This window comes from Grus americana, chromosome 9 (assembly GCF_028858705.1).
Source record: "Grus americana isolate bGruAme1 chromosome 9, bGruAme1.mat, whole genome shotgun sequence".
Classification (NCBI taxonomy): Eukaryota; Metazoa; Chordata; class Aves; order Gruiformes; family Gruidae; genus Grus; species Grus americana.
The window spans coordinates 23,762,437-23,774,900 of record NC_072860.1 but is presented as its reverse complement, the minus strand read 5'-3'; the positions used below and the strand labels follow the sequence as shown (position 1 = coordinate 23,774,900).

Genomic DNA, 12,464 nt, shown 5'->3' with positions numbered 1-12,464 from the left:
ATATGCATATGTTGTCTTATTCATATGTAGGAGTTGTCTAATGATAGAAATCTTTTTAAAAAGTTTTCAAGAGACAGGAAGAAATAGTGATACCAAGTGTGATGGTGGTGGTGGTGGTTTTCATTTGTAGTACAAGAAACAAGTACATGCTGCAAGTTAATCAAAATACCATTTCTACCCCAGTAAACTAGGTTCACTAGCTTTAAAGTTCCAGCAGTATAGTGGCTTAATGCTTAAGTGGGGGAAAAAAAAAAAAAGTCAGTCTTGGAGAAAGATCAAAGCAGGCAATTACGAAGTAAAAGGAGAAGAATATATAGAGCACAGTAGCAACAAATGGGTTGACCCAAACCTCTATTAGCTTCAACAAGAACCTTGTTCTACAGCGTATCTGATTTGCTGTCAAGCAAAGCTGCTGCTCAGCGGCAGTCCTGGGTGTAAGTTTTTTTCAGTTTAATCTGCCTGGCTGTACTCCAGCCCCCAGAGACACAATAACGTTACCTGTGGGTTCTCTCTTCCTGCTACGTGGAAACCTGACTGCAGAGTCCGCAGCCCAGGAAGGGCAATGGCAGCTCTTCCTCTGCAGCAGCCCTGTAGAAGAGGACCCTGTGGTCCCGACACTCCATCCATTGGCTCTGCTGCTGCTCTGATCCAGCCCCTGCATCTTTTTTTAAATAAGAAGCACTTGATAAGAGTCCTGATCTGAGATCTCCTAAGTAGAGGGGAATAGTTCAGCTGCTAGGAGTTCAGTTCATACATCTGCACTGCTGCAGTCTAAACTCCTTGCATGCCTCTGGTCAGTGACTTTTACTCCCCATTACTGCTAACAATACCTAGTGTCACTCTTGGTGTGCTATGCCGTGGACAAAATGTTTTCCTCTGAGCATGTCACTTCACTAAATTTATCCATCACCTAGGAACCCTGGAACTACAGCTACGGAGAGTGTGCAATAGAAATGACTGCAGCAAAATTAATGCATTTTCATATGAATGGGCTGTTAATAGATTGGGTGTTATTTAGCATCAAATTTTAAAGTCATTGGTTTGATATTTTATCTTTAATGCCATTTCAAGCAAGTTTAGATTCCTTCTAGACTATAAAGACCCTGAAGAATCAACATACAGCAAGTCTGATACTGCTATCATCTATTTTACTAGAAACCAGATAGGAAAGCTCAAGCACACAGAGCGCATCAAGCTGCTGCCTCACAAGAATTCTGAAACAGCTACAATTGCCAGGCTGGCATTTGCGTCTTTGTTCGTTGCCTCCCCACAACTCGGTGTCCAGTAGTAATGCTTCTTAAGGCCATGGGAGAGCTCTGCAAGGTGAATGCACCCATCCACTTCATACGGTTCCACATCTGTACAATTAGGCTTCAAGTGGCCTGTCTGAATTAATTCTGAAAATGCCTGAAATGAGTAAGAACAAGAATCTGGCATACCAGATTGCAGTGAAGGCTCTAGAAGGTAACGCACAATAGGCGAATACTTGATCATTTCAGTATGCTGGTGTCCAGTGAGTCTCCAATTAGTCTCATTACAGCACCACCATATTATAATTCTTTTAAAAAACATAATAAATGGGGTATCTTGTTCACAAATTGCTGTAGTCTTCCCAATGATGGTAAAAAGAAATTAGAACAAACAAACCGCAACCCTCTTAGAAGAGTTTGGAAGCAAACACTTACCATACAGGTGGCTTCATCAAATTTGTTCCCCCAAATGTAAATATAGGAAAGTTCTGTGTTTGTTTTCATTGCATCTGAAAGAGCTACAAGTCCTTTGCCACTGATATTGTTGCTTACTACTGACAACCTAATAAACAGAGAAAATAGGCAAATGTGTGCCAAACCATGGAATTCCCATCTCTTAGTTTAAGAGTTTAACTATGATTTGTTTTATTTTATCATTATATATTATTCTATATCATATATGTATATTGAAAATGTGTATTTGTTACTAATACAATTATTTATTTTTATCAAGTCCAGTCCTACTCTAAAATCTTTTTCAGGTTGCTAAAGGCAGTTTGGCCTATGGACTCATACTCCTGCTCGAGGCATTTCCATGACTCGCGCAAGACCGGTTGTTCACTGTCGAGTTCTTTGGAGTCAGTGACTTAACTGCGTGGTGGCCAGGTCTCATCTCTAGTCTGCTTTGAAGCCCAAGCCTTGGCATTTATCCAGGCAAAGCTTTGATCTTTGTAGAGTGGCAGTTATTTTTATATTAGCGAGCCTGGAAAGCTTTCAGAGACACCTAGCAGCCGCCACCTCCTCAGTCTGCTACTTAAAACTAATGGCTTCAGGTAACACCTTTGATCAGCTTTTACATCCTGCCAGCACACAGTTTAATGCAGGCCATGAAATACACCCTGATGGAGAGATTACAGCTCTTCTTGGTTCACCCAGAAGCGAACTTAGAGGATTTTCTTAAGTGTTGAAGATCAGAATCAACAAATATAGTGCCTTATCCCTGCATAGAATGTGATTATCTTTAAATTTTGAAGATGTACAGCTCTTGGTCTGTTTTCACTTTTGCACCACAGGGACCTATACTTTAAAGATGCAAAAAGAACTAATAAGATCTAATTGCCTTTCCCCCCACCACACCCCTTAGAATGACTGTAAAAGCTGTGAATCACATGTAAGATGAACCACAAGTGTGATCTCAGCATCAACCCAAAAAACCCTGAAATAGAAGAACAAGCGTACGTCAGGCAGCAATGGATACAAGACATAAAAAAGGAAGTACAAGGAAAAGGTAATGAGTTATGAGTAGGCCTGGTAGTGTGGGAAGGTGAACACGAGGCATTAGCACGTGGGACTGAATGTCTTGGCCTAGCATTTTACTCCTTCAGCTCACGTGAAGCTACAGGGGACTTAATTTGGTTACCCAAACACAGGCCTCCTGTGCCATCTGCCCTGCCTGGTCTCCAAGGTGCAGGGCTCTGAAAGGACCTGTGGGCCACCTGCCAGTGCCCTAGGATGTCTCACAGGTCTCGGGGCATCTCCAAGAGCAGGAGATGCCTATGCTTAGGCAAAGGAATCCCACCCAATGTGTCAGTCACTTTTTTTTTTTCCTGAGAAAAAAAAATGCACTAAAAAGTTTTAAACTTCCTGACTTTTCTATTTTGATCGGTCACATCAAAGCACACAGTTGTGATGTCAGTTCAGCCGCTGCAAAGTCTGAGCTTCTCGTACTCTTGAGTCATGACACCTGCAGTTTCTGGGGAAGTTACGTAAATACTAACGCCTGAAGAGTCGTCTTGTACAAAGCCAAGGCCTCACTCAGGTAGATGGCTCCATCATCTTCTATTCTGTTTGCACTAAGATCAAGGATTTCCAGGGTTTGGTTCCGTTTCAGTAGTTCTCCCAAAAATTTTACACCATCACAGGTTATTTTATTACTGAAAGAGAGATGCATACATTTTTTTTTAAAGGTGCTAAGAAAATGAGTGTCTGATCTTAGTCAGGGCTACGTCACATAGTAACTCTTACCAGCTAAGATCAAGGTATCTCAGGCTGGAATTTTCATACAATGCCTCACACAGTCGCTCCACGCCAAAGTTTTTCATTTCGTGCTTGCACAAATGTAGTTCCACAAGAGAAGAGTTCTTTTTCAACATCAGAGCTACGTGAATTGTGGTCTCCTCCTAAAAACATACACTCAGTTTTATTAAGCTGTACTTTAGGATAAGATATGGTCTTGCTTCAGTTAAAGGGAAATGCACAGCTAACAGCAATGTTTGGTCGTCAGTAGTGTTCTATTTTGTATATTACAGCTTTGTATTAAAAATAACTGGGAAGTGATATTATAATGCTGAAAATAAAAAAAAAAAATTAAAAAGAAAAATACCAGAAAGATATCTGCAGATTTCCAGTATTATATACATCCCTGCAAATATCAGGAGCACCAATGTTTGAATCATTATGTCTGATGAGTTTTCCTCCCAGTCATTGCTCTTAAAAAACCCAAACATCTGAGTCAGTCTTCACTAACATTAAGAGTATTTTGTCATGACAGTAAGCTGTTATTTCATAAAAAGAAACGGGATTGCTATGGGAAAAAATCTGTCCTGTCACTGTAAGACAAAGTAAGTTCATTTTGAAGTTGTCACATTTAGTTAAGAAAATAACCAAGGGAATATTGTGAGTCAAAAATAAGGCAACAATGCAGTCGCCTCAGAAAATGATGGAGTTGAAGGTGGGAACAATGGCAAACAAAAAAAACAAAAAAAAGAGCCTCCCACAAATATAGACTAGGCCCTTACTGGCATGTACTTGCAACAGCAGTAGTTTAAATTGACTTCTAAAACTGGGTTTAGGCAGATTAAACCCTGTCTTACTAGAAAAGAAACAACTAAAAATCTGTTTAAACTGTTAAATTAACTTTTGGGGATTTAGGAAGACCTGACCTTCATGACAGTTTCATTTTATCCTGCCATCGGGAAAATACCGTACCTATCCACAGACACCTGACAACTGCTGCGGGTCTGGTGAAACCACCACCTCAGCCAGCTCTGTAGCTGTGGCTCCAGCAGCACTGGTGGTGCGCAGAAGCAGCATGCCTGCAAGCAAAACCACCGCAGCTCTGTGCGCCCGTACGCATCTAGTGGCCTGCGGTGCTGCCCCCAGCAAACACTGCCTTGCCGATTCTCTTCTCAGTGCTCACTTGTTTTGGAGGGTTTGTGTCTTTGTTTTGGCTAACAAATGCGTCACAGGTTTTACATTGATGAGGTTCATCAATGTTAAATTGTTAAATTCATGCTTAAAGGTCACATAGACAGACAAAACCTTGCAGCCCAGTGAATATGGCATATTGTTGAAGTGTGCCTTTCTTCTTTAGACTGCGGGCTCTGGCAATTGCCCATGTATGGCACTGCTCAGATACACAGCAGTCTTTTGTTCTTCCCCTCATTTCCTGCTGAACTGCATTTCTCCCTCAGTTTGCTGAAGGACACATAAACCTCTCCATGCTGTAACAGCAGAAGGAATACTTGGTTCACCAATACCAAACCATCTCCATTAGCCCATTATTTGACAAGTGCATACGTACCAAGAAAGAAATTTTTACAAAATTAACCTCCTAGTTAAACAGGGGCAGCCTGTGACTGCACAAAACTTGGCACAAAAAGAGAAAAAGAATTTTTCTGCAACTTTGTAAGGAAACTGAGAAAGCCGTGTAGTTCTGCTGTCCATAAATACATCACTCCTGACTTTACTCATGCTTCTGTCTTTGACTGAACTGACACTACAGTCTACTTACGTACCTCTTGGCTGTACAATAAAGGACGATTTAGGTTTATTGCTTTGACTGATTTGTTCTGAGTCAGGGCTGTTGCTATTGCTATGAGACACTGCGTACCCTGGAAATGAAAATAAATTCACTCTTTAGAGAAATCCGTCCAACGTATAGATCAAGCTACCAAATTCCCATGACTTCTTAGAACTGATTGTCAGAAGATCAAAAACATCAAATTGGCTCAGAATGGAAATACTATTATTTCTGCCTCCACGTACTCTGAAGACATGCAAGCGCAGTAGGCAAGTGCTTACAGACAGTGTGTTTTCTGATAATGCCAATGCCAATTCCTGATGGAATAATGGAGTGGAATTAGACTAAGAAGTACAAATGACCAGGAAATTTGGCAAGTCAGAAAATAAAAAGCAAGAATAATGCATCTCAAAAGATAGTTGTCCATTTAATTGATCCTGTATTTTGGTTTTCCTGATTTATGAATTAAAATCAGCTTGTGTGTGCTCCCTAAGGTCTTTAGTAAAAGTCCTTAATACTAAATGTGAATTAATGTGGTACAGAGTAGTGAGAGTCTAGAACACAGGCCAGTCAGATTTTTGTATTTCCTCCTTATTTGCTCACTAATTTATATTTACATTATTTTCCAATTAGGCTGGTCTACACCCAAAGCTATTTAATTTTAAATCAGTTTTCTATCAACTTTCTACCAAGCATAAACATATTAAGTTTTCAAATAACTCCTACAATGGCTACGCTTAGTTTATATTTTCATAACACCCTTCACAGTTTCTGAGAGGTATTCCCCCTTCTAGTTTAGGAGCAAATTCTGTAATTCCAGAAAACGAGTATATTAACATTTTCATCTCACCCCAGCCATAACTGTTAGCTTACAGCCAAACTTACTCCTTCTGCCCAACATACACTTCATTATCTCCTGAAAAGATGAACACCCTGAACAGGAAGGCTGAGAGTGGCCCATCTTCATTGCACTTCTAGCTTGGTAAGAGCATTCTCCCAGAAGGCAAGAAAAAGGACCAAATTCTCCCAGGCAGGGAGAAGAAGCACTTCCAGTTTCCAGCCCCTCTGATGTGATCACACACAGACACACCATCCATCAGGCTGGGACCTTGCACCAGGAGGAGGTTCACAGCTCAAATTGCTACCTCCTGTTGTACCCCATAGTGTTCTAAAAGCAATCCACAGGCTTTTACTGGTTAGAGTGGGAAGCGCCCTGCTTAGTACATTTACCCATTTCTACCCTCCTGACTTGCCCTGTGCATTGTGTAAGGAGTCTCAGCACCCAACTCAAGGAGGTGGCAGGTTATCTGAGATCAAATCAGGTGTCTTTCTACTCAAATCAGCACTCTTGTGCCTATGTCCTTTATGGGTCGAGCTCTGATAGGAGCAGCAGAGGTATGGGACTGAGTGACTTCTGGGCTTTATAGCACTGCACACTTTAGAAGGAAAAGAACCTCCAGGGAATAAGAAGTCCTTTCTTCAACGAGAATTGCACAGGAGTTACAGTGTAACAAAAATGAACAGCAGAAACAAACCTCAGAAAATGTGAAAGGCAAGCACTTGAATTCCCAGGGACATAGTGGCTCTAATAGATCATCAGTTATGACTTCACAGGTGTTTCATGCCACATGCCTTTCCAAGAATGCATTGCAATATTATATATTGTCTTACCTCAAGTTACCACAAAATGTAAAATCAATGGCAACAGATGGCATTTCCCCCTAATTAAGCACTGCAGGACCTTTGTAATACCCTTGAAAGACTTATGTCACTGCTGCTAATTTTACTGCGTTACTCACCATATCACAGTCTCCAAGATCCAGCTTCTCTAAGGTTGAATTAATTTGTAGCATTGAAGCAAAAAACATCCCACCTTTGTTTCCTATTTTGTTTCCAGTCATTCTCAAATACACAAGAGTTTCATTCCTCTAGACAAAATTAAAAAGAAAAATCCTTTTGAATGGCCTGAAAAACAATGCTGTCCTTTTTCCTGTGAATCCTGCTGGTTGTCACACAAAGACAAAACATCCCTCCAGAAGAATTGTGTCTCAGTGATAACACTGACTAAGCATTTGGCTTAGGCTCCCCTCAATGAAATCAAATGCATGGGAGTCTGGAAGGAAAACTCGAGCATTTGAAAACTCTTGTTTCTCCCATGTTCACAAATTTCACACTCATGAAAATAATCCAGGCAGATATTTCTGCCTAAATTGCCAGCTGAAATGCAAATTATTTCAAAACTGATTTAAATCTAGTAAGCGTATTTTAATCAAGAATATAATTTGCTTTATTTTTCATAGTCTTTTAAAAATCACAGGACCAGTCAAAGTTCAGTGAAGCCGGTCGCTGTCGGCAGGACTCCATGGTGCAGAGTCAAACCAGTTTGTAAGTCTTTGCTGGACACTACAGACTTCACAGGCAATATAAAGTTCTGATCAGAGGACTAGAAAAGTCAGCATCTTTCCCCTCATCCTCCATAGAATTTCAGTGGATATGAAATATCTATTCACTGTTAAAGCCCTAAATGCAATGCAGAGTAGTTTTGTATTTTTAATTCCTCAGTACCACCGTAATCACTCATTACCAGAGATAATGATTGTATAAGTAAGAGATTACAAAACAAGTAGTTCTGTGAGCAGCAGAACTAATGAAGCCTGGTTTCATACGGCTTTTATGTCTTCCACATGTCCCCAGTACCCCTTCCCAGCATCTCCTTCCCTCTCCCTCCCTCAATATCACACCCCCTTCGTCCCCATATCCCCCCCTGCCTGGTCCCACAGCCAGGAGCCCCCACAGCCAAGGGGCTGCCTGGCCGGTCAGGTCCTGCCACGCGCCTGCTCAGCAAATGCTGCCAGAGGGCTGCACAAATAGCTTTCGGGGTTGCTTGCAAGCCCGGTGTTGTACAATCTACAGTACAACCTCAGCATTTTGGAGGCCCGTCAAATTCAGTTGAAGTCAGTTTCGGAGTTCAAAGACTAGGAAGGAGGAAGAACGAGCTCACCCGAGTCTCGTTTCACAAACACAACAAATCTCACACACAAGCTTCATTTCCTTGGGAAACCACATTAAAAATAACAAACTTGTTTTTATGCTGCTGCTGTAAGGCAAAGTTTTGAAAACACGTCTCAGACCTCTTAGATCAAGACAAATATTGACATCAAGGTACAGGCAAATTTAATACATTTAAAAAAAAAAAAGGAAAAAATGATGGCATTCTATATCGTATAGCACAGCATAGCATTTTTCACACAGAAAAAATGCAGCTGCGATAGTTCTGATAATTAAGTGTTAATGGCAGCACAGTGCAACTTTCTCCTGTGTGAAATCTGATTTCTGAATTCTGCCTTGGGAAAACGAGCAATCCCTGAATCCCTGTGACCTAGCAAAATGCTGAATGGACTGAAGACAGAGGGCCCTTTCAGCCAGCTCCACTGTTGGCAGGACAGCTAGTACTTTTCATCAAAAGCAAAAATATCAAACTAGATGCCATTGTCTAAATATCCAAGACAAATACTCACATGGAGTGCTCTCGCTATCAGCTCTGCTCCACTTGTGCCAATATCATTAAACATCAGGTTAAGGTACTGCAGAGTGGAGTTTTCCTTCAGAACAAACAGAGCAGAAAGCAATGAGACTTTTTTCCCAAGCACATCTGTATTTTTCAAAAAGGAGATGCCTCATATGCATAGTTAAAACCTCTGACCTTTGCTGCATTTCAGGTAGCCCCTCATTTGGAGAAGTAGTTAAAGAATGCCAAAGTACATCAGATGATAATGGAAAGGCAGAAAAACACGTAGTGTGTAGGTCCTCAGGGGGCTTACAGAAACCACGTGCTCTGCATGACCAAACAAGGCAGGTGCTCAAGCTCAGATGCAGACCTTCAGGCATTTTGGGAACTTGGTAGCACTCCCTGAGCTCTAGGAACACAGGCACTGAGTGGCCACTCACCATTCCGGTGCTTACAATGTCAGAAAGGCAGCATTGAAGTTTCCTATGTTTAGGCCTACAAAAAGACTAACAGAGATGATAAAGTATATCAAACAAAGGCCTTGGCACAGTTGACACTACCATTACCACCTTTGTTGAATTAACTTTAAGCCTAAAAGCTCCACAGTTTACTCTACCGTTCTTTCTTCATGACACCCTAGCCAAATGTCAAATGGTTTTCTACCAGAAATTAAAAATCTCCCCAGAAAATACAATGTGAGATTCTAGTGGGACGGATTTGGATGTGAAAGTCAAAATGAATGGAATTTTGCCAAACCAGTGCATTCTTGTCTCAAATTTACCACAGATAAATATAATCATAGCTAAATAAATTACAAGTTGCTGAATGATAAACATCATTTTGGCACCTGGAGGAATGTTGCCATGTGCTTTGCTCCAGCATCAGTCAATACATTACATCTAAAATCCAAACCTGAAAAAGATGGAGAATGAAAAATGTGACAGTTGCATATCTACAATGAATTGATCTACAAAAAGAAATAAAGACAAACTAAGGCTGAAATCAAGACTACTTACGTTTTCTCATGTTAGCACAGCAATGTCAAACATACGTGAAAAAAGCTTACCTGTGACAAATCCAGTATTCTGTAAGACAGAGGTAAGAACTTGAAGATTGTCATCTGTAACTCTCTGCACAGGCACCAGACGATTATTTCCAGCTATTTTTAGTGTGATCCCTTTTGTCCGTCCCCTGTAACATAAAAATCTAAGCACATGGGGAGAAGTAAAATTATACAAAAACCCAAATTTTCTTTCTAGATGAGGGGCGTATCCATGCTTGCCCTCACTGATGCACTGATTTCATGCAGTTAGCTGCTGCCACTACCTTTGGTAACACCATGACAGACAACGTGATTCAAGCTGTACCTCAGCACTGGCCTTTCTGATATTCTGAAGACACTGCAGAGCTGCAAGACCATGCTTAGCAGCTGTACCCAGAAAGCAGAAAGAAGCAAGATGAGCAGAAGACAGATAGAAATAGAGGAGACTATCCTAGAGGTTACCTCATCATCTCCTTTTTAATTGTTCCCTTTGTTTTATTTACTCTATCCTGCCCTCAGGATCAAAACCTAATACAAACCATTTCCCTTTGCTGTCTTTTCTCAGGTTTTTTCTCCAAAGGACAATTAATTTTGACCCCAGGAGCATCCATGAGAGGAAGCCTTACCTAGCCCCATAATGAGAGACAGCTTGAGTGGTTAATACCTTGGCAGGATCCAGAGACAGCCCAGAGAAGCATTACCTGCTGGAAGCTAACTGGATGCAGCTGAGGCTTTTTAAACAGGAGCGAGACAAAAGGAAGGGAGTTAGGATGACTAGATGCTGGGTTTGGCTTCTCTGAGGGACACAAAGGCACCATCCTGTACATTTTTCACTTTTTTTGATTTCGCTGCTTGTAAAGCTGCCCAGAAAGGATATATAGCTACAAACTTCTGCCAAGATGATGTCAAGATGAGTCAAACCAGAACTTCTGCAGTAAATGCTAAATATGATTTGTGTTTAAGCCTGAAACTGCATGAACTTTCTCATTGTTTAATTCCTTGTCCTGCTATCTTGTTTAAGGCTTTCAAAAGCGTCTGAAACACGCTGTTTGTTATTTCCTTACATTTTATAATTTTTTTCAGCTTCTTGAAGCACATGAGCAATGAAGGGGTTTTCAGATTGGCCCAAGTTTTGGCAGGTCTGCACATAGTGCTGGTGAAGATCTGGATGAACTGACATGACCTGCTGGAAAACAAAACAAAGTGTTACTGCATCATTGCGGCAGCCTAGCAACATCACCATGGACCCAGGCGCTGTTGTGCCGGGCTCTGCCTAACAATAAAAATGGGCTTGGTCTGAAAAGGGTTACAGCTCTTGGAATGCAACACAAGAATAACAGAGAGATACAGACAGGAAAAGCTGGAGGAAAAAATGTGGACTTGTGGACGTGTTTCTGATTTGCCATCAAATAGGATCTGAGCTAACAGAGAATTAATGTTCATACAGGCAGATCCTTTTTCCCTGTAAAGCAGCTGGGCCCCCGACCTACGCAGACCTACCTGAGCGACCAACACCTGCACCCTCTCCCTGCATCAACCCACGGCGACCAGCCCAGGGGTGAGCTCTGTTCTGCAGCCCGAGCCAGGCTGCTCCGAGGTTAACAACGATGTTTGGTAATGGAGCCTGTTTCCAAGGAGGGTGTCCCGGGCCCTCCGCCAACAGAGGGTGGGTGAAGGTAGCCAGGCCCAGCCCTGGGCCCTGGCAGGAGGCCCCATTGTGGAGCGTTTGCAAACATTTCTGTGGTACACGAATTAGCAGCAACTTCAAAGGTGCCTGTGCTGGCCCTTTCCTCCAAATAAATCCTCCTAGCAACCTCACTACTGCTCTTGTGCGCAGGAGGGAGCGGGCTGGGATAGCATGCTCTCCTGTCCCAGCGTGTGGGGCTCGCACCTGAGCGCTGAACTTAGAGCCAAAGAAAATGAAAACACCCTCGTGCAACATCTGAATTAGGCTGCTAAGCCCAGCATGGGGCTCTCCCTGTGGTGGTTGCTCAGTTCTTCCTTGTCCTGGTGACACCTGGAAACCACCCACCTCTGGAAACGTGGCGTCCTCCCGGCACGGTTAAGGCAGCAGAGACAAGGGCGTCAGTGGGAGATGAGTGATGGCTGCCTCTTGACCTCCACTTTCTCTCTTATCTTTCCTTAAATGCCAGCTGAAAGCTTTCTTCTTTCCAGACATCAGAGGTTGTTCGGAGAGTCACCCTTTTCCACCCCTTGGTCCTTCACTGTCTGCAATAGTACAGCTTCGAGGGTTGTCAAATATCAGATTCGCTGGCACCTCTCCGGCTCAGAAACCATGCAGTTATAGAACAAGGTGCCACCTTTTTACAGTAAGAGTCTTGCAGTTTTACAATCAGCGTAGCTGAAGCCAGGTCTCAGTCAGTGTTTGTAAATACAGGCCTTCGAGACTCAAGGAGGTTGCTTCATCCAACTCCCCTGATTCCACAAGGTCACCTTCTGAATTTGGCTGCTGGGGCACGTCGGGATGCACTGTGATACAAAGCTATGGTCCCGCTGCATGTGTTGCGGGTTTTGATCTCAGTGAACACAAGCAGCTTTTTGCAGGTGTACCACTGAGACTAGAACCTGTCCCTAAATGCTGAACTCTTCCAGTATTTATTTAGCATAGGAAGGTCTTTGAGT

General features: G+C 42.3%; 1 protein-coding gene across 5 annotated transcripts; it reads right to left on the bottom strand.

Annotated features, from left to right (window-relative positions):
• Window positions 1–106: 106 nt before the first annotated feature.
• On the bottom strand, window positions 107–11,950 carry LRRC34 (leucine rich repeat containing 34). Of its 5 annotated transcripts, XM_054835290.1 has the most exons (12): window positions 11,322–11,430; window positions 10,886–11,007; window positions 9,846–9,970; window positions 9,627–9,691; window positions 8,790–8,873; window positions 7,071–7,199; window positions 5,267–5,362; window positions 3,495–3,649; window positions 3,248–3,403; window positions 1,686–1,812; window positions 1,208–1,407; window positions 107–588 (listed from the first exon to the last, which is right to left on the bottom strand). In XM_054835290.1, exons 2-12 carry the CDS (start codon window positions 10,999–11,001, stop codon window positions 519–521), a joined length of 1,323 nt encoding a protein of 440 aa, XP_054691265.1. In that variant the 5' UTR covers window positions 11,002–11,007; window positions 11,322–11,430; the 3' UTR covers window positions 107–518. The 5 variants fall into 5 exon arrangements, with proteins under 5 accessions (XP_054691265.1, XP_054691262.1, XP_054691261.1 ...); XM_054835287.1 differs by lacking the exon at window positions 11,322–11,430 and adding an exon at window positions 11,854–11,950 and having other exon boundaries at window positions 107–1,407; XM_054835286.1 differs by having other exon boundaries at window positions 107–1,407.
• Window positions 11,951–12,464: the final 514 nt, after the last annotated feature.

Bases quoted from the DNA above. Each gene is read 5' to 3' on its own strand.
- LRRC34 (XM_054835290.1), bottom strand. From the start codon at position 11,001: ATGTCAGTTCATCCAGATCTTCACCAGCACTATGTGCAGACCTGCCAA. The intron at 5,363-7,070 runs GTGAGTAACGCA...TTTCATTTCCAG, and splicing joins ATCTTGGAGACTGTGATATG to GGTACGCAGTGTCTCATAGC. The intron at 1,408-1,685 runs GTAAGTGTTTGC...TACTCATTTCAG, and splicing joins TTGATGAAGCCACCTGTATG to GCATTTTCAGAATTAATTCA.